At 39.9% G+C, this 21,421-nt stretch overlaps 1 protein-coding gene across 3 annotated transcripts in view; it reads left to right on the top strand.

The window, feature by feature from the left end:
• Positions 1-21,421, top strand: part of PELI2 (pellino E3 ubiquitin protein ligase family member 2) — a 78,655-nt gene that overhangs the window by 42,671 nt on the left and 14,563 nt on the right. For all 3 annotated transcript variants that reach the window (XM_037395031.1, XM_037395030.1, XM_037395032.1), the window contains exon 3: positions 19,007-19,108. In XM_037395031.1, the coding sequence (XP_037250928.1) occupies positions 19,007-19,108 (102 nt within the window). The remainder of the gene's footprint in view (positions 1-19,006; positions 19,109-21,421) is intronic.

Raw genomic sequence — 21,421 nt, 5'->3', positions numbered from 1 at the left:
ACCCTTTAAAAGATTAAACTCCATATAATTCATATTAGACTACTTTTTTAAATTACATGCATCTTTCTTTTTTTGCTTATGTATTTCAGTGGGGCATAGTTCTTTTTCCATAGTGTATATAGTGATATTTTTGCCAGCATTTAGGTGTTGAGTGTACGTTGGGGAAACGAATGCTTTATACATGCTTTTATAGCTCCTTGTTAAGGGAAAGTCTATAATCTTTTCAAAAGAATGTATTTAAGTAGCTATCTGCAATTCACAGTACTCTGTCTATGCCTGGAAAATGAATGCTAACTGTTGTTCAGTATTTATTTTTAGAAACAGAGGTGGTATGGACAGGTCTATCCAAAATATTTTTCTTAAAAGAGAATATGTCAATACATAGATTTGGCATGATGCAAATCCTGGCTTTCTCAGACCCCCTCAGCAAAGAGGAGGCGGGGAAAAAATGTGCCATGACCAGTGAGAATTCAGTGTTCTGGTGTTACGCATTATATTGTTCCATTTCAATGGAAGACAGGACTATATGAAGGATGACCCTAATTTTTCGCAAGTGGAATTGTCATCTGGGTTGAAGATAATTGAGAGCACCCGGGAGAACAGTCTATGGTGTGCTGAGCAGCATATGTGAGAAACTCATTCAGCAGGCTCTAGTCCGAAAAAAATCCTTGCTTGCCTACATAGTAATGCAAAGAATCTGTGTAAGTCATCATTTGAGAAGAAACTTCCTTTGACATTTCTGTAACTTGCTGAGGAGTTGCATTAATGAAATGCTGATATAATAAAAGACACTTTGAGAAAGTGTATGGGGAAGTAGGAACAGCAAATGTGGTATTCTAAAGTATTACCCTCCCATTCACTGAGGAAGGGGCAGGAGCATAGCATGAACACCATGATCTAGTTCCATATCCATTTCTGTTAGGTTGGGCCCCTTGCGGTATCCTTTCTATAGTTGAAGTAATGAGGCATTCTTTAAGTTTGTTAGGAACATGAGAGAGCCTGGCTCTCTGCTTCCCAACAGTGGGTGGGCAGGATAAAGCTCACACAACACCTTTTCAGTGCCTTTTCATTTGTTGCCTGTGTCTGGAGGGAAAAGCAGAACGGTGTGTGTCAGTTCACTGGAGAATTATAAGGTGAGTCTTGGCTTACTGAGTAAGTACTAGAAGAAACACTTCTAAATGAGTGTGTTTCTGAGAACCTTAAAGTGGCCAAAGAGAGCGAGAGCACACGCTGGCTTGGTAATTGATTACTGATATTAGAGCAGTGGGGGAATTCCTGAAGAGTTTTAATGGGCCACTAAGAGCGTGAAAAGGTAAACTGGATGATTAGGGAATGGGGTTGAATTTTATAACTCCATGTACAGGATGGGAATAGGTGGTAGTGAACACAGTTCCGTGGATGATGTGCTTCGGTCAATAATCTGCTGACTTATATGGGACCTCAGCATGCAACTTGTCTGATTTAACTGTATCAATACCCTGTTGCATATAATCCTAAACAAGCTATTGTGGTTCAGCTGCCCGGTGATAAGTCTAACTGGGCTGTTACTATGGTGAATATGAGGAAGCTTACTTGTTTTTAACTGAGGGATTAAATAACTGCTAGCGCCCCACAGTATTGTGGGATGCTGTGATGTGAGAATTGTGTATGAGGACAGTAGAACAGCTGATTTATGATAACTTGTGTGTTGCATTTTCCTTGTTCTTTAAGATTTTTTTTTTAAAGATACTCTGGTGTGAAAAGTCAAGAAGAGGGAAGTGGGAAGGAGCTCTTTGTGATATCTTAGCTGTTAACAGCTGGCTATTAATTTAAATCCCAATAAATTATTTGTGAAACAAATTCCTCAGCTGACTACTAATGGGGTTCCATAGTGGTAAGCATTTTGCAGTGTTAAATGCATCATGTGAAAGAAAACTAAAAAAAAAAAAAAAACAAAAACCCAAACCCAAAGAAAACCCCAAATAACAAAACCCTCAAGTTTCCTTTGACAAAACTCATAGCAATTTAACTGTCAGAAGAGTAAATAAAGGTGGCTGTGTACAGTGGTCTAGATGGCTTGGTGATAACAAGCTTTTAAAAAAGGTGTAATCTAACTATAGCCAAAATACTAGCAAAGCTAAATATTTGGAGTGTTTCAATAGGGCCTATAGCTATTGCAACAGGGATTGTATCTTGGAAACCAGAGTTTTCTACAAGCAGTAAAAAGGAGTAGTAGATTTCTTGGCTTGGATGAAAAGAGCAGTAGGGGGAGTAAGGGAATGGTGGCATTGTATAGTCGATGAGGCTGCGTAATCAAATACTATGTGCAGCTCTGCTGTCAAGTTTTCAGAAGGATTTTGAAAAATTGGAGAGGATGCAAAGAGGAGTTGCGAAAGTGGTTTGAAGGAGTGTATAGAGAGTCTGACTTGTATAGCATCAAATGAAAACTGGCAGCTTAAACTAGCTTTTCTACAAGTTACCACAGCTACTGAAGAAGCTGCCATTTCCATGGCAGAAAGTGGCTCACAAATTTGCTTCTGAACTGCAGCAACTGCCTAGCAATTTTAACTTGCTGCTGTGTGAAAGCTGAAGCTCCTTGAAGAACAGTCTGTTTTGCTTCTCAGAGACTATTGAGCTCTGCTAGTGTGCATCCTGCAGCCATGAAAATACGGGGTACGAAAAGGCAGTCTGTTCTAGCAGGAGAATCAATAACGAGAGCTAGAAGCTGAAGCCAAACCAACTCAAATGGGAAGCTGTTTAGGAGAATAGTTAACTATTGGAGAAAGCTAGTAAGAACGATGACTTTTAATATCTTGATGAAACCAATTTAGTGTGGAGCAGATTGAAAGATCTGCCAAACACAGTGTACTTAAAAAACAAACCACAACCAACCACCACCAAAAAAAATCCCCAAAACAAAAACAAAAAACCCAACTGCAATATGGGGACAACTGATGACATCGGAAGAGATCTGGTATGGGGAAAATTAGAGCCGATAAAGAAATGCTCATTAGGATTTAAACTCTGCATTACTTAGTGTTCTTCTGGAGAAAATACGAAGTGCACGGAGGTATTTGGTTATTCTGAAGCAGGTGCTCACTGCTTGCTTTAAAGCTGGGGTGGGGGTGAGGTAAGTTGTGCTGCAGTAACTACGGTGTTTTGAGAATGATGAAAATGTCCTTGTATGTATAGTAGCCACTGTTTGCAATGTGTGAAACTGGATGTTGTAAAAAAATAAATAAAAAAATAAAAATTAGGGCCATTGGGGGAGTAAATGCCAAAATTGAGACTCACTTCTTTATATGTAGAAAGTGATAGTACTTAGAGTAGTATCTGTGTATACAATGTGGATAGAAAACCTGGGAAGCATTAGTCTTGGAAGACTAAAGGAAGCTACCAGCTTTATTGCCCCTATGTGATTTGTAGCTTCAGCTCTGTCTGCAGAGGCGTCCTGTTGCAGGGAAGGAGGTGAAAGCCCCATGCCTGCGGGACTGCGGAGGAACCCGCTCAGCTCTTGAGGCTTCTGGTGCTGCATTGGACAAAGCAGTTGCTGTCCACCTTGAATGGAGCAGAGATTTAGGAAACTTGCCGCTCTTACAGAGGCTTGATAACAAAATCCAATACCAAAAAAATCCTCAGACAGAAGCTTGTATTTAATCTGTGGAATTGTAAATTTGGAATGATGCTGTATGTAGTGTAAAATGGCTTATAATCAAACAGAAATTTTGGTTTATAGCTTCTGCTGTCACTTTAAATCCCTGTTTGATGTGTACTCACTGGCCTAACAACTGTCAGAGGGTGAATCTCTTGAGTGAAAATAATTTCACATCAGTTGCAGTGTACAGAAACTAAAAGGCCAAAATGAGATACTTAAAGATGTTCTAAATTACTTTTTACATATAATAGCTATAATAATAAAGGTTGATCTAGCAGGATAGATTGATGTAGCTGGGGGAAAAAAACCTTTTAGTTGTGAAATGTTTTCTACATATTACCTCATTTACTAGGCTTTCTGTTACTGAATGAATGCCATTATCCCAGAAATTTATTAAAGCATTGGAGAGTCAATGCAAAAATTAATGTTTTGATAGGACAAGATGTGCTGAGACAGTAAGCTGTTCAAAGTCATGTTGCAGGTGGGGAGTGCATTCAGTTATTGAGCCACTCAAACCCTTCCATACATGTTTCTTGAAGAACTGAATAAGGGTTCTGCTACTGTTTTCTGAAAGTAATGCTTTAAGTAAAGCTACCTATTTGTGTACAATCTGTACATAAAAAAAAAAATTATTGGCATTGCACTCTGTGGTCTGCATTTCTCCAACAATACTATGTTATTTAGTTATTGTTTTTAAGGATCAGTGAGTCTGCACTGGTGTTACAAATACCGGTAAGCTTTTTTCAGTTACAATTTATGGTACATGTGAATTTGAATACATTCTTTAGTTATATTGACTTTGAAGAGATTATAATTTTCTTTGCATTTCCTTTTATTGTATTTGCTCTAAAAATATATAATTTCTTAATTATTTTTTTAATCTGGCATTTGATCTGGATTGGCATTTTCGTCTGTTGTCATTAATTAGGTTTCCTACTGGGTTTTGTAGCTTCACAGTTCATACCTTGTGAAAGAATCAATTTGTTTCAGTGCAGTTTCCCACATTAACTGTTCTTAAATTACTTTTTTAGCTCAGCAGAGTGGTGGCTGTTCAGTTCTAGCAATTTGATCTTCACAGTCACTGCTGTTTATTTTATATTAAAACAGTCTATTCATGATTTTTCTACTGCTACCTGCATTAGATAATCTGGTCATGTATTTGTAGATAGCGTTTGCTCTAGGGAGTTGCTGTAGCTGCTTCCTAATTCAGTCATATTCATTTGACTTAACTTGCCATTTGTACATTCGGCATCCTGAGGATTCCTATGGATACCATCCAGATATTCCAGAAGTGTACTGGAATTTGACTAACACTTTACCCAAGCCATGTGATTTCAATGTTTTAAATGATATACTATATAGATATAATACAATATATGTTTTCCGAATCATGGAACAACAGTCGTTAGCTATTTGGTCAAGAGGACATAAAGGTTAGGTAAGTCTGGAGGATGGAGGTTGATGCAGAAAGAAGGGATGGTGCAAATGACTTGGATGATTCTGGGACTGCTTTTATGCAGCAACTTTCTGGAAAGTGGTAATGGGCTTTTTTGTCAGAGGGCTTGCAGAAGACAGTCTTCTTGTTCTTATCTGCAGCATCATTTTTATGCTGGAATTGTCAAAGCTCTGAAACTTATGAACATTGGTCTGTAATAAACAGCAGTTAATATGTATTCATTTCATGTGTCGAATAAGCTTAAAAACCTGTATAACGTGCATAATCAACAGACTAAACGTCAGACCCGGTTGTGTGGATGAGAGCGGTTTGTCCTTTAAACCACTTCGTCAAAAATAGTGGGTGTTGGCCAGCTCAGCTCATGGACCCGGGCAGGTTCAGGACCATCTACACAAGCTGTTCCACTGGCAGCAGTTGTGGTCGTGGGCTGCAAAGAGTGAGTAAGCAGTAGTCTCTTCAGCGGTACACAATGTGTAGGTGTCTGCACCAACACTCTTTAACTGGCAATCTGCAGCTCATGTGCTGCCTCCAAGGGAAAACAATGAATGTCTTGACAGCAGTCAAAAGCATTAAACTTGGGGCAAAGTCTTTTGGAAGCTCACAGAGCTGTAACTTGAACTTAGTGTGGTGTTATACAGGGGAGTCTCGCAGGCTTGTCACGCTGCATGTGTGTTGTGCTGCAGTGCAAAAGACTTAAAGAGAGGAAATACTGGGAGGGTGGTTTTGTTCTGCTTTTCAGTAAACTTGTAAAATTGTGGATGGTGAGATGGGTTGAATCATGTCAAATACTGCTATTAAAACTCTCAAATGGATGTAAATTTATGAATTCTTAAATGTAAGCAATAATCTTGAACCCATTTATCTTTATTATGGGCAGCCTGATAGTACCGAGTGCCAAATGCCCCTAACTGTCACAAGACAGATTCAAAGCTCTACCAGGAGAGGAGTTCAATGCAGTTATTTTCCAGCTTGTTAAAACCTGGTTTACACAGCTGATGTAAGAAAACAAGTGGTTCAAGACACCAAATTAAAAATTTGATTAAAATCAGTTAATACTGGGAAACACTAATTTTTATGTGAACTTGTGCCTAGGCATGCTGGTGGGGAAAACAAAGGTCCTCGAAGTGCTTTTTGCTGTATGTCATTTCATAGGCTTTCTATATTCTCCACATAAATACAGGCTGCTTTACCCTCAGAATCACTTGATATTCCATAGCACTAATTAAAACCATGCCTTATGCTGTGGGCCTGTGAAGTGCATTGTGTAATATTGTTTCTCAGTGTTTATTTCATTCACTATAAACCCCCAAATCCCATACATCATTAGGTACTAGTCTGTATTTTTCATAGAAACAGTGACTTATCCTGTAATTTTGCTGCTGCAACTCTAGTCTTGTCTTGTACCTTTTTAAAAAAATATCTTTTTGATCATATGCTCAGATAACTTGGGCCTTATTACTAAATGTACATACAGGGAAAAAAAAGTGTTAACACAGGACAGAGTTCTGCCTTGCTTATTTTTGAGAGCGCCTGTATGTGTGTTTGGGGAAGAGGGGGAAACAGGTCATATCAGTGGTAAAACCATGTTGTATGAAGTGCATAGCTTTTGATGAGCTGTTCTCTTATCTAACATGAATATAAAGCAAGTTGCCTGTAAAGCTTGCTGTAAATTGTAATAAATTGCAGAAGAGATAAGTGGTAACTTACAGATATGACTGCATCTAGCACGGCCTGCTAAAACCAAACCCCAGTATTATAAATTTTAAACCAAATCTTTGTGGCTTGAATCTTTAAGCTGGTATGATAGATTTAAATTTAAGGGACATAAATTTTCCTTGCTCCCCTCTGTCTGAATTAATCTTACTGAAAAATGACAGAAGATTTGAATTTGAGAACACAATGAAAATAACAGGAACTGAGACCAATAGAGGCGACTAATCCCCTAATTACTTTCTCTGAACACTAATATCCTTCAGTACAATCTAGACTAAGCAAAATTTATTCTGTTCCAAAGCTACAGAGGGAGGGATTTTGCTGCTGACTCAGAATAGTAATGGGCTGTGGTGGTCTTTATCTGACAGAAGTGAAACAGATGTGGCTGCTCTGTCAGATGTCTGTCTATGGGCTTGAATTTTCCTGGGTGTTAATTGCCCTGTGCTCACCCTTACACACCCTGGGTTTTGGAATATAACTAAATGATCGGGTAGATGGAGCATTCTGCTCTGGGGGGCAGAGGCTGAGGATGTGGCATACTTGCAGCAGTGACTGTGTTGGACTGATGTACAAGTTCTCTTCGGCTTCACTGTGATGTCGAAGCTATTTAGTGGCAGACATGACCCATGTTTTAGCTTAAGTGCTTTCAGACAGTTCTTTTGTACTTGCTTTACGTAGCGAACCGGTAATACTGAAATTTTCCCCAATCTGGTATTCCACACTGAAGTCAGTAAATAGACAAAGATGCTGTAGTTAAATAGTTGGCTTTAGTTGAACCTCCCTGTACTAGTGTTGAATATATTTTGTGAACCTAGCTGTTAACTTGGACTACAACATTTTTGCAGGGTTAAAACATTCTGATAAATGAATCCAGAATTTGGTTGCTAACACTTTGTTATAGTTCAGGTAGGTGACTGAGAGTGGGATATGTACTTACTGCTTTCTCACTGTCCTCAATTTGCAAGGTGAGGAGGCAGTACTAGTTACTCCCAGAGCCATGCCATCTGCATGAAGAGATGGTTTGTCTTTTTTTTTTTTTTTTTTCTCCTCGATAATTTTTTTTAAAAAAGTCTCAGCATCAGGGCCAGCCTTGTTTTCAGTTCTGCCTGGATTCAGAGACAGCACTTGGAGGGGCTTGCGGTCAGTTATGATTTGAAATGAGCTTAGCAATTGCACATCTCCTTGCTTCCCACTTGTTAGCAAGTTGATTTTTCAACTCCTGTGCAGCAACATAAATCAGGATTGCATTTTGACTGCTGCTTGTTGTGTTATCTTGTTGACTTAAATCACTTCAGTAGCTCAGTTGAGTTCAAAGAGCGTGTGTTTTTAACTATACTAAGTTGTGTACAAGGACTATCAGTTCTGACCTTCACGTAGGAGGATGCTTGGTGATATGTATAAGTAACTGGAAAGATTAGAAATACTTCTGTTTACTGTAGACTCATAGGACTTCAAAAAAATGTGATCATTTCCTATGTGTGAGATGCATGCTATTTCTTCTTGAGTATTAGCATACTGAGTGCCTGCTGGTCAGACCCATTGCCTTCATCTCTATAGGAGGCAGATCCTACAGATGTACCCTTTGGTGCCTTCTGCCACTGAAGTGTCTTGCAGTAAGGATGCTCTGTTTGGAAGGTGGGCTTAACTTGAATTTCCTGAGAGCTACTGTCAGTAATGTTTGTCCATCTTGGTTCAAGTACCAGTTGAACTATTCTGCAGGAATTTTTTTGTTGGTAGTCTTCATGAAGCAAAATGCTACAAAGTCCAGTTTGTTGTGATGGCTTGTAATTTCTGTAGAAATCTCAGACCAATAGAAAAGAATCTGATTGCTTTTGAGTTTGTTCTGTTGAAGAGTGCTTTCTATCAAGACTCTAGCTATAGTGTGAAGTCTAGCAAGCAGCTTCTGTCCCTTGTTGGGCTTTATATAATGTAACTGCTTTCTGTAAGCACTAAATGGCTTTTTGGCAAGAGGAAGTTCACATTTTAATTTATTTTTTTTCTCTTGAGTTTTTTGTGCAGCTGCTTAACAGGTCTGTTAAGGTAACTGTCTGGAGAGTCTTTGGGTGTCTTAATGTAAAATTTATTTGTGTCAGATTGAATTTATGGTTTCTGGAAGCTACAGAATGATATGCAGCTTCTCATCGTGTTATTATGTGCCTTCCTTTGGCAGGCAGACTCAGATTGGTGCTCATGGGTGCTTTGATTCACAGAAGCATTCACTGCTGATGCGCCGAGTGTACAAATCTTTCAGTCTGTGTATTGATAGAAGCCCTTGAGGGGACTTTATCACTGTTTATTTTTTTTGTCTGATTTTTAGTTAAGGATTCCAATTTGTGGCTATTTTGTGTGCTTGGCATATCAAAATACATAAATGTAGCCAGGCATCTGCTGCTTTTGTTCCTGATGTATATAAATGAATTGTAGACTGTTGGCACCAGAATGTTCAGCTACAAACACTGTTGCATCCTTTTCTAATTACTGATATTTTTGTGGGTGTATCAAGAGTCTTGGGAGATGTGCTCCAGCTGCAGTGGCAAAATTGAGTTTATGCCTTCATTTTTAAATTTATAGGCTTGTAGTCTCCCGAAAGAGACCCTACCCTTAGTGAACTAATGCCAGGAGTTTTGGGGTCAGAAGTCTTGCTTTTGGAAGGTCACATGTCAGTGAAGGTCTTACTGGTCTTTGGTATGTGATCTAAACACAGCAAGCATCATATTCAGCACAGCTCTAGGTATAGTAGGCTTTTTTCCAGTCAACAATTTAGTGTTTCTGCCTGGAACAGCTGTAGCTGAACTGTCTCTTGTGCAAAGCCTGTTCTAGTAGACTGCTAGTCTCTTCAGTGTCCCTTGCTTTTTCAACAAAGGGTTTCTTAGGCTACTTTACTGTGGAGATGAGGAGAGTCAGCTCCATTATATGAGGGTAATCAGCTCTAGTGCTACTAAAGTCCTAGCAGCATGACTAGGAACAGGAGCTCTCAGCATAGCGCAGCTACTTATGTCTTATTTTCTTCCCTGCTTGCTGCAGATAGAGAGCCTCGAATGCTCAGTATATTGTAAGAGGTCTTGTTCCAAAGCAGTATCCTGGCAGGAATATGTTAAACATTTTGGTCCTATTTTGGGGGGATATTTTGCTTCCTTTTCACAAATAGCAATAAAATACTTTGCAAAACCACTTTGCAAATTCACGCCTATATGCATTTTTCTTGTAGATAGCGATATGACTGCATGGAGGGTTGAAGCTGAAACAGGAACTGATGTGTCTTCCGAAAAGTATCTAAATCATTCGGTTGTAATCTGTATTCACAGGTACATGGAAATCTAACCTGTAACACAGTGGATGGATCTCTATATGCTCTGTAGTGATCAGCTGAGATAATGAAAAGAGAATACCTGGTGGAGTAAATAAGAAGTTGTAGTATGACTTAGGTTGTTGTTTGTTGAGGGTTTTTTTGAAGTGTGATTAAAATATAATTGTTCAAAGTCAGTTAAGGTCACATACCAAATAGATGAACAGGACAGTAATAAACGTACATCTCCTGGGTTTCCAAAGCAGGTGATATGCGTCCTCAGCACAGGACTACAGCAGGTAACTCCAGAGCAGTTGTGATAGAAAGTGTAGCAGCAATATGCAGGCAGTAATTTGCCCAGAGGAGCGTTCATGAGTTTGGGGTAAATGACTTATGCTGTGGGTAGTTGATGTATGTGACACTGCCACAGCTTTGTGTTGTGCCTCTGAGCGGTCTCTAGCTCTAGTCTGCTTGGTGAAGGAAACTTACCAAGCTGACTAAAAGAGAAAAACCACAGACTATTTCAAAGCTGGATGAAAGATCACTTGTGATAAAATGTTACTGAGCGTGGATGGAAGAAAATGGAAGGGGAAAGGAAAGGTTTTAAGGGTTAGAAAAGATAAAAGATGAGATAGGAAGGAAAAGGATTCTTGGGTTGATTAGGTAAGGGGTTGATTCACAACCACCAGAAGTTTGTGATTTACAAAAGAATTCCTCAGCTCATGTATTGTATAGCTGTGCCTGTTAGTATAAACTGGCACCTATTTTGAGCTGCTTTTGATACTTTAAGTGGAAGAACTTGGGCTGCTTTACCAGGGCTGGGCAAGACTCCTAGGTATGAGATAGGACTTGGGTCTAGTAAGTGCCTGCAGCAGTGATGGTTTTGATGACCGGACTTTAATTTGTGCAACTTAGTCAACACCCACTATGCATTTTGAAGATGTGCTTTGAAAACTTGCTTTTGTCTGAGGAGTAGCCTATTCTACATTGTTCCCTGGAATAACAGCATGCAGTCAAGTGTCTGTCAAGCCTGACCTAGCTTTACAGTAGCTTATCTAGAAATACTTTTAGATCATTGCCTCCTTACTTGTTGCAGTACCCAAAATAGAGAATTACGAGAATGCATATTTTGATGCCTCTTCTGGAGAAAGGCAGTAGGCAACTGTATTGGCTAGTTGTCTATAATTGCACAGCAATGCAAATTCAGCACAAGGAGAAAATGATTTAACATCTGTCTGTTAAGTTGATAAATGGTAAATTGCTTTAGTAGCACACCACCTCATGTGCACTTGTAGCAGATGGCTTTGATGTATGCTAGAGACAAATGTGTTGTCCCTTCTGCCCACCTCCCTCCCCTGCTAATCTCCAAGATCAGCATGAAAGAGTACATAGGACAAACCTGTGAATGCTTTGAAAGCCATAAAATCTTGAAGTGTAAATAAACTAGATTATTTGCTGAAACTGATTCTGCATAGGCACTGAGCCCCTGTACCGTGAGTTTCGTGGGGGTGACTTGCATTCAGCAGATTGAAGACGGGTGGCTGCAGGTTACATGCATCAACTGGTGTATAATGAGGAGGAGTGCCAACAGTGCCACATGTATCTAGTTTTAAACTGTTTTCTTAAATGTCAAGTGTCTGTTGTCCAATAACTTGTTACATGTGTATTTTGAGCTTTCCCCGGTCTGTTTGTTAGTGCTTGGACCATTTAACAAATAAACAAAACTATCTGACACCAATGAGGAATTGGTAATGGTTTTATAGTTAATTGGTGTTTCTCACGAGGCAATCATTGCTCTATTGAATTTACCATGTAGGAAAAAGAAATAATTTGCCTGTAGGTAGTTGCACCATCAGTATATGTATTAAAAAATTGTCAGAAATGTGCACTGCGCTGTCTACAAAACTTTATTTCTTTATGGTGGCATATGCATTCTACTTTACCTACATTTGCTGACTCTTGGTCTTTTGTGACCATTTCCTAACACTCGTTTACTTGTCAAGAGAATATTGACAGCTGAAATTACAGACAAGGTGTTAGCATTGGTATTCAACAAATGTGCATGTGGATGTTAGTGCAGTTCTAATGTAGACACTTGTTTATAAGGGAAGGAAGAACGCGGCAGGATGGGCTTGTATGGAGCTGTGCAGGGAGCAGATGCAGACTTCTTAAACAGCCGGGCCTGTGATTCTGGTTGGTACAGTCATTTCAGCCCCTCCTGTAGGCACATGAAACCCGTAAGGTTTCCATGATAATGTCTTCTGTTTTCTTTGCAAAAGGCTAGAGGAAAATTATATATAATAGCCGTATCAATAGCCAGAGGTCACTGTAAATTTTCAGTGTTATTGAGCTCTAGTGTTACAGAAGCAGTGATTCGGGACAGTTACTGTTGGGTTTCAGTTGAGACAGAGTAAAATTGCAGACAGTCTTTAGTTAATGTTATATGAATAGACATTTGTCATAATTTGCTGGGAAACTTCCTAAGTGGACGCAGTTTTCTGATGTGGGCAAAATATCAGTGTGTCATGATCACGAGCTTTTGTTGTGTTTTCTTACGGTAACCTAATGTCTGCTGGCTCTGGCAGTCAGTCTGTCCAGAAATCCAGTGGAAATGTGATGTGTTCTTTGCTTTAAAAGGATTCCTTCCTTGCCAGCTAAAGCTTCCTTTTAAGTTGCAAGATCTTTTGTCTGACGTCCCTGAGTGTTTCTTGTGTTCTCTTTTTATAAAAGAAATTGAAGGCCAGCAGCCAAGTAAGAAAGCATTTAACTCATGAAGGCACTGCTGTCATTAATTTTAAACACGTCAGTGTGGTGTCGGTCAGCTTGACTACCAACAAAGAAAACTAAAGTGTTCCCATAAATCATTTTATTGTCCTAATCCAACCTAATTAACTAAACTAAACCTCTTATTCTAATGGAGCAGTCCTTCCTGTGAGACATCTGCCTCTCTTTCTTAATGGATTTTAGCCTTCACATCTACTATAGCACAGAAGAGTTGGTAACCGTAATAATGCTAAGTCCCCCCTGATCTTTGGGGAGCTAGCTAGGCACAAGTGGACTGTGAAGTCTAAATTGCTGAATGCAGAGCTTTTTTCTTTTCTTTTCTTGGAAACATTGCTTGCAGACCAGAAAAAAAGCAAAATCTCCATTTCTAGAAGTGGATTAGACCTGCTTCCTGCAAGGCTTGTAAGCAGCAGCCTAAATGCTGTGAGAATTTTGGGATCTGCTTTTCTAGTTCATTGACATACTCTTTACATGGAAGGTTTGACCTAATATTGTTCTGTTAATGTAGTCATGCAGTGAGCACCTGACCTGTTCTTGAATTCTTGAGCTGAAGATGACTAAGGGAAATGAGCAACTTCATCAGTGTGCAGAAGAGCTGCAGCATACCAGAAGGTGCTTCTAGATAGGTGCTTCTGGCTGAGGGTAGATGTAAAATCTGTGTAGTATATAATGTAGAACATCTTCATAAAACAATTAGTATAATTTTGGGGGATGGGGAAAAAACAAATGTGTACTTTGCAAGCCTTTCTTCAGGTCTGATCCTTAAGCCAGAATATTTGCTATATACCCTTACGTCTGTCATTGGTCAAAACAGTGGCATGCTTATTACAGAAGACAAATTTTAAGAATATACATTGCTTCATCATGGTGTGCAAAAAAAGGAGCTTTCAGAGATCTCAAAGAATAGCCCATTAAAAAAAGGAATGCAAGGAAAATGTGGCTTTTCTTGTTGTGCTTGGAGAAATCCAACATGGTATAGTTAACCTCTTGAAAAAGAATTCCGTCTTAGGTCAGATGATTTTACAGGCTTTTCGTGTGCTCCTGAAGAAGGGGTGGTTTGCTGCTGTTTTGCCTCCTTGTGGCTTGTTGGTTGATAAAGGCATTTCTGGAGATGTTTGACACTGATTTGTTTTTGTTGCACAATGACAGGTTAAAGTTTTTCAGATGTACTGACCTTTCTGCTGGTTTCCAGGACAGTAGCCACCAATGTGACCAGTGGCTGGGAGAGAGGTGGCACTCAGTGGAGCTGTGCCATTCAGCACAGTGCACGCTCCTGGGTAACGCAGTGTTTGTAAATGTGGCAGTGGCATCACTGCCAGTCAGCTGGGCCTACGTCCAATCTGCTGAAGACTTATTTTTAGTTTTGTGTTCCCTCCTTTTTATCTATCTTTGCTAAAAAAGCAAAGTACTAAGAAATAACTGTTTCTTGAATGAAACCTTTGTGTATTCTTGTTCCCCATATCTGCAAGGTGGTTTTTTATGTGGGGTGAAGGGAATTCTACTTTCTCACTTCTTGAAATGGTGGTAAAACTGATAGCAGCTACCTTTCCAGGGCAGGGGTGTGAGCGGAGAGCAAAGAACTCAGGTGGGCTGGGATGTGCCAGGGGCTGGCTGAGTTGCTACATTGCTGCTGGGAAAGTAGTATTTATATGATCTTAGTTCCTCTGAGACCGGACAGATTTGTAAGCTCTAGCCTTTAGCTGCTGCTTTGGTGATGAGTGCAGAGTGCTGGAACAAGGTTTTGCTCTCAAAACAGAGGAGAGCAAGAATGAAAAGTGTATGTAAGGAGGCAGGGGGAAAAGCAAGGCTAAGTGTAATTCCAGCCATCAGAAAGGATATAACTAAAAACTTAAGCTACTAGCAAAGTGTTTTGTGTTGGTTTTGTTTTTTTTAATATTTGTTTAGACCCTGTTAGCATGGGGGGTGAGACAGTGGGACTTCTCAGATGCAGCTCCTTTCAGTCTCTGATAAGATATGGTGGTTCTGATGACCCGAAATCATGGGAGCGCTCAGGGCAGTGGGAGTGCCATGCAAGTGTGGGTAGCTGTGGGGTTTACTTCAAGTTATGGGGAGAAGAGACTGCCTGCTACGGTAAACTGGCTCAATATGTAGTGAGGCTTGGAGCTGCTGCATGCTGTCCTCCAACTTTAAAGCCCTATGGAGATGGATGGATTACTGTGCAAATAAGAGCTCTGTCTTGGAAAGATGCTGTGGCGATCTGTCCCTTCATGCCAGGGATGTGGCACCTCAGGATTCCCTTGTTGCTTGCACTTGGACTTTTAAAAATTCCCCAGCCCCAATATGGACATAAAGCCACTAACAGTGGAATTATTCTGGACAAAATATCTTGCTGCTGTTGGTTGTTCGCTCTATTCCACCACGGGTTTTTTGTCAGTCTGTACTTTGCTATCTGTTTCCTCCGAAGGGAATTACTTGAATTCAGCAGCTTGAGACTCTTAACCATATAAAACAAACTGTTGTGTAGGCGGCTGAATTCATCTCGCCTCTATCTCCCCACCAGCATTCCGGCTGGACAAGAGGTGCCATATGCTATGGCTAGTCTGGAGCCATGTTTCACATTCATTGGGCAGGCTCAGGCTATATACATTAGGAAGGTTTTTCCAGCATTTGTTTCTGTTGGGAGCTGATTTAGGGTAGTGTTTTTCTCCTGTGCTGTTGATGACTTTCACTAAACTTTTAAGAACCTGGAAGATATGAGAGAACTGCTCTCAAATACACTGAAGAGTTTGGTGGGCTCTTGAGTATGAGCTTTGAAAATACACACTACTGCTCTGGTGGGTCTTTGCAGTCTTGGGGTGGAGGTGCAGAGACAGAGGTAAGGTTCGGTGCCTAGTTTTGTGCTCTCATGTTTTAGTTTGTGTCTGGGAAGGTGGATGTGGTGGTGTCCAGCCTGAAACTGAAGTCATCTGTTAAACGTGTGATGCTTCTGTATGTCCCATGGGAGTCAAGGCTTTTTTCATCCCAACTTCAGTTACCACAGCAGTGCAGTTACATGACAGCATCAAGGTTTTTGGTGGGTGGGTGGGGTGTTAGTCTTACTGGTAGAAAAAACTCTGGAAATTTGAATGCTGAAAGCAGTAAAAAGGCAACCTTGCTATTTTGGCTGCTACAAACCAATTTTCAGAGGTTTGAGGCAATCACTCTCCAAACTTTTTTGGTACTTGTAGTATGCTTCGGTAGCTCCTCAAGCTGTCAAAATCCTTCATGACTTTGCTGTGGCAACACTTACAATGTTGTCTTATTGAGACACTTACCTTTCACTTGTCATAGTCATTGTGAATAGTTCTTCTGTTTTGTGTAGCTCCTCAAATACTGTTATTTTGTTGACTTGAAAGTGGCCAATTGTTTCGAGACCAGCAATTAAAATACCTGTATAATGTCTTTGAATTGGAGCAACTGTTGTTGCTGAGCAGACTGTGAAAGCACACAAGTTGAAACTTTTCTCATAATGTTCTTGGCTTTTTCAAAAAATAATTACACAATTCCAGGAAACTAAATGCAGCATTTCACACTAAAAGTAACTGGTTTTAAACAGCAGAAAACAAAGAGGAGGGGAAATAGGATGTGGAAGTAAAGTTGAGAGGGAAAGGAACACGCACAGAAAAGAAAAAGATTGTCCTACCCTAGTATTTCAGAGGAGATACTGACCCTGGTCAACCTCACGGGAATTATTAATATGTCTAAGTCCCAAGTTCTGTCGGTATAGGACATGACCTAACTAAAGAATTCTGGAAGTCCTTAAATTTCCCCCCTTTGGTTTTTCTATCTGGCCTTAAAACTTCCAGGTTTGGGTCTTGCCAAAATTTCCATTTGATCCAGTGTTTTGTCTAACAAGAGCATAAGCTTAGGGCACGTATCCCTGCCTGGGAATTTTACCCAGTTGCTGGTGGTCGGTGCTGACAGACTGGCTGGAGCTGAAGCCAGGACCGTTGTTAATAGCTGCTGATGGGCCTGTGCTCCATTGTATCTGCAGCTGCAACATGATTTTGTGGAAATTCATGAAAACTTTGTGTGTGAAAGCTATTACTTTCTGGTGTTTGAAATTATGATATATGATATGAATATAGATTAATTATTCCCATATTATGCTTAAAATGCCAGGTGTAAGGGTTTCCTGTTCATCACAGTTTCATTTATATTCTAGGAACACCTGAGACCTGCTCAGGGCTTGAGACCCCCTTGGTAGTTGTCAAACTTTATACATGCTTCAGACCTACTACAGTTTAGTGTCCTACCATGTCACAAAGTGTTAGTGACTTCGTTTGAATTGCATCTCAAGATGCTCTTTGTCCTTGCAACATACTGCACCAGCATAATGGTTATTACGAAACACTGTAAATTTAAACTGGGAAGTTTAGAAACGGTGTACTGCTGATTACCAAATATGTTTACCTCACTTTTTGGCTGTTATAACTGTTGGAATAAAATCAGGGAGACTAGACTTTATGGCTTTAAGTTTTGTTAAAAGGTTCGTTGCAGAAAAAGGTACTGGAAGGGACTGGAAAAGTCATCTTGCCTAACCCCTTGCTTCCAGGTATTCTCACCTAATCCTAACCTTTAGCAAGCGTTAGAGCTGCTAAGAGTTTTCAGCAAGAGGCATGTTGTAGAAGTAGTCTCTAACCTGTTGCTGTAAATGTATGAGGTTTACAAAAAATTCTTTTATTCTGTTTTTTCAATAATTGTCAAATAGTTTTGCTAACCCTTAGTGGGCTTTTAGTATGCACATAGATGCGTTTAATACATCCAGTATTCATTAAGGCTTAATGATTTAATTGATCTGTAACTTCGGAATAATTTAGACTTTTGTGAAGAGATGACAGACAGATGAGTAGGTTATATTTAGTTGCTTAGTTTAATCATCCCTATCTGTGAATTTTGTAGGTGTAGAGCAGCATTGATGGAGCTAGTGAGAGAACCTCTTCTAGAAAGTTAACCCTCCTTAGCAGAAAACTGGAGAAAGCTTTAATTAACCTATTAATTCAATACATAAGTGTCTGCAAAGTGTTTGCTGGGCAGTAACAGTCATTGCCTTTCATAAACTCGTGCAGTTATATGGACCTTACATTCCCTGTTAGATTTAGTTTCTCTGCTTGTTTCCCTCAATCCTGAAACTTTTACTAGTGCATGTGCATTGTGCAACTAGTGCAGCTACACTTTTGAGACACCGCTTAATCATTTGAAGTGAGTGTTAGTTAGTCTTTTAAGCCTGAGAAACAATCACCAGCGTCACAAAACTTTGTATGCTGAGTCTCTGAGGTTCTTAAAGGATTGTACTGGGCCCTGCTCTTTCTTATGGTTCTCTGCTGTGAGAACTCTGCTCTGTGTTTATTTATCAAGAAAAACTGTTTCTTGCTGTTTTCCTCTGAACTGGGACTGCTCTTGTGTTGGGGGTGATGCCTCTGTTTTGTTCTCTGAAGTAGCTGCTGGACTAGTAAAAAGGCAACTTAAAGATGTAAACCTGGGAAATCTTAACAAGTAAGGAATGCAGTCTCAGTCAGATATAGCAGAGTAACAGGAGTTGTCCTCTTCTAGTCTTATTTTGAATACTCTTTAGTCTGATCCGTATCTACAGAGATCAGTTTCCTTTGACGGGTAGCAAGAAGTACCCTTCAATGAAGAAACCCAGGTTGAAAGTGCTCACGCTTTGTCACAATTTATGTAAAACTGCTTGGCCCTTTCTGATATAACTAGGAATCTTCTTAACTGTAATGATACCCCTGAAATCCTAGTGCTTTTAACTGGAAATCAATTGTACTGCTTACTTGCTTTAAAAACAAACCAAGGAACCCTAAAAGCCAGCTCTTTGCTGGGGTACAAGTTCCTATGAGGGTTAAGAACTTAATAGAATTTCAGGAAAAAAACCACATGTGTTTGGAGTCTAAACTATGAAAATGGAAGGTATTGGCTACTTCTGAACTAGAAACAAGTGTAGCTCGGTTTTTCATTAAAAACAAAAAAAATCCTATGGTATGTGTTTGCCCACCCTTGTAATAAAATGTTCCGATACACTGCTTTTCCTGATCATAGTAAAGGTATTTATATAGTGAAATGAATTTGATTATTATATTTTTGTGGAGGCTGTGTATAATAGACATCTTTTTTTATTCAACAGGCCATCAGCTGTAAAGGTCAGCACAGTATCTCTTACACGTTATCCAGAAACCAGACTGTTGTAGTGGAATATACTCATGATAAAGATACGGACATGTTTCAGGTAAGACTCAATACAATACATGCATTGTTTTTTAAAAGCAACATACAGAATCACAGTTCTGCATTATCTGCATACATCTCTTACTGCTGCTTTTCCAACACAGATCATGCTGCCTTCTTCTGGCAGCTCTCAGGCGCCTGGTGAAATGTTGCCGAAGTGCTAATTTTGGCCCATGTACTACTTCACCTGTGAGAGACTTATATTTCAGGCAATATCTTCTGCGTATCTTTGATCTGTGGAATTTCCGTGGTTGAACCCAGATGCGTTAATATGGGAGCACTTTGAAATTTTGCATTGTCTGCTCTTCTCAAACCAGTGCCAGCATCTGTTAATATCCTTACTGCTTTCACAGGACTCTGTTTTTTCTGCAAGGACAGTGTAGCAACTGTACAAATAGTACTAGAAAGAAATGTGTGCTCGGTTTGGATTCATGAATAAGCACAAGAGTACAGCCTCCACCCTCCAGTTAACTAAGTATCTGGGGTAACAAGGAAGTGGATAGAAGTACAACATGGGATGGGGAAGGAGGAAGGTAAAAGCCAAAGGTAGGGAGAGGAATGTGGGGAGCTGTGTGCTAAAGGAGACCAAACTAGTGACAGAATGATAAAGAAAACTGTTCCTGAAAGGTCTGCAAGTATATCAAATGGTGTAGGGGACTGTCTGTGCTCAGTTTCTCTAAGCTACCACCTGTGCAGCATGTTTTTGCTCTCTCCTGTATGCATTTGTGGTTTTATGCATCATCTAATATTCTGGTAAGCTAAGTTATTTTCTTATGCAATACTTTTTTTATTATATATAATGAGCAAGCAGAAATTCTGTACAAACTTAGACTTCAAGCTTGGAAAATACCCAAACATGCACAACGTTTTCCAGTCTGGACTAATCAGGTCTGTCTTGTCAGTGACCTCTAATTAGAGCATCTTATCATGAATTGTTATCCCTCCTTATTCAGTCTTTCATATTTAGAAGGGTCAGCAGTTGAGTGCTGTTGACAGAAGAGGAAATAGCTCTGTCAAGATGTCTTTGCTTCATATGGCTTCTGTTTTTTGCTCTATATAAAATTTTCCTAGTGTGATTTCAGAATGATTAGGTCCAAATAGAGATTGATTTTAAAAGTCTTGTTCACTTGCTGCTGCATGAAGGATCATACGGCCAGAGTGAAATGAAGTAGTGGTTTGTTGGGTTTTTTTTATGTTGACTAGTAAAAGAAAAATGTAACCCAATCTTTTGGGTTATTGTGTGATATACTTGTTTATCTCTGCAAGATGCTTTTGTGCCTTGAGTAGCTCCAGTGAAAGTTTCCTGTATATAGATTTTGAAAAGCCATTTCTGAAAGTTGGAATTTTTCCACTTCTTGTGTACACCAAAACATGAATAAAGAGGTGTTGCAGAACAGTTGCTTTTCTGGGCATATTGTATAGACAGCTCTTTTCTTGATTGCATAATATCCTAGTAGTGGTTACAGGTTTTACCTGGGGGGAGTACTGATGAAGGATTAGGTAGGTTGGGATGCTCAGCTGCAACTCTAATGAAATCAAGCAGCCTGAGGTGAGGAGATGAAGTGCAGGCAAAGCAATGCTCCACAGGTTGAAGTGACCCTTTGTTTAAGGCAGTAGGTTAAGGGAGCTAATTAAGGATGCTTTGGATCTAAAGCAGGGGTTTGGCTCGGTGAGGAATGAGCTGGTTAAGCATAGCATGGCCCGGCTAACGACTTATCTTCCCTTGCTTCCCTTTGAGATCCATTGATGCTCAATAGAGAATCAGCACAAGGTGGTACGCTGAGACAGCTTGGACCACGCTGCCTGACCCAGAGACCTAACTGCATGTCCACAGCTGGCACTGGAGCATACATCTCTTACTGCTGCTTTTCCAACACAGATCATGCTGCCTTCTTCTGGCAGCTCTCAGGCGCCTGGTGAAATGTTGCTGAAGTGCTAATTTTGGCCCATGTACTGCTTCACCTGTGAGAGACTTATATTTCAGGCAATTACCTACCATATATTTGTACTTACATGACTGGTTTGGCTTGTAACAGGTCATACTGTTCTATCTTAGGAACGCTTTTCTAGCTGAATCTTGTGTTTGTAGAGTATCTCAGTCCTTCTGGTGCCCTCTGAAATGAGTAATGGGTCAGGGTTAAGGCTTCCATATTGTTGAAATTCCTCTTTTCAGTGCAGTCTGTTTCTTCTGTCTTGAGATGTGCAGACTGTCATGCTGTGACTTGATCTCAAGCACTGTCCTCATTCATTTTTCCACACACTGTGGCTGTTTTCTGAGGATTGTACTCCATGCATTGCCCTGGAGAGGTTGATA

This window comes from Falco rusticolus, chromosome 7 (assembly GCF_015220075.1).
Source record: "Falco rusticolus isolate bFalRus1 chromosome 7, bFalRus1.pri, whole genome shotgun sequence".
Taxonomy (NCBI): domain Eukaryota; kingdom Metazoa; phylum Chordata; class Aves; order Falconiformes; family Falconidae; genus Falco; species Falco rusticolus.
Note: the sequence above shows the minus strand (reverse complement) of the source record. Positions and strands in the feature narration are given on the sequence as shown.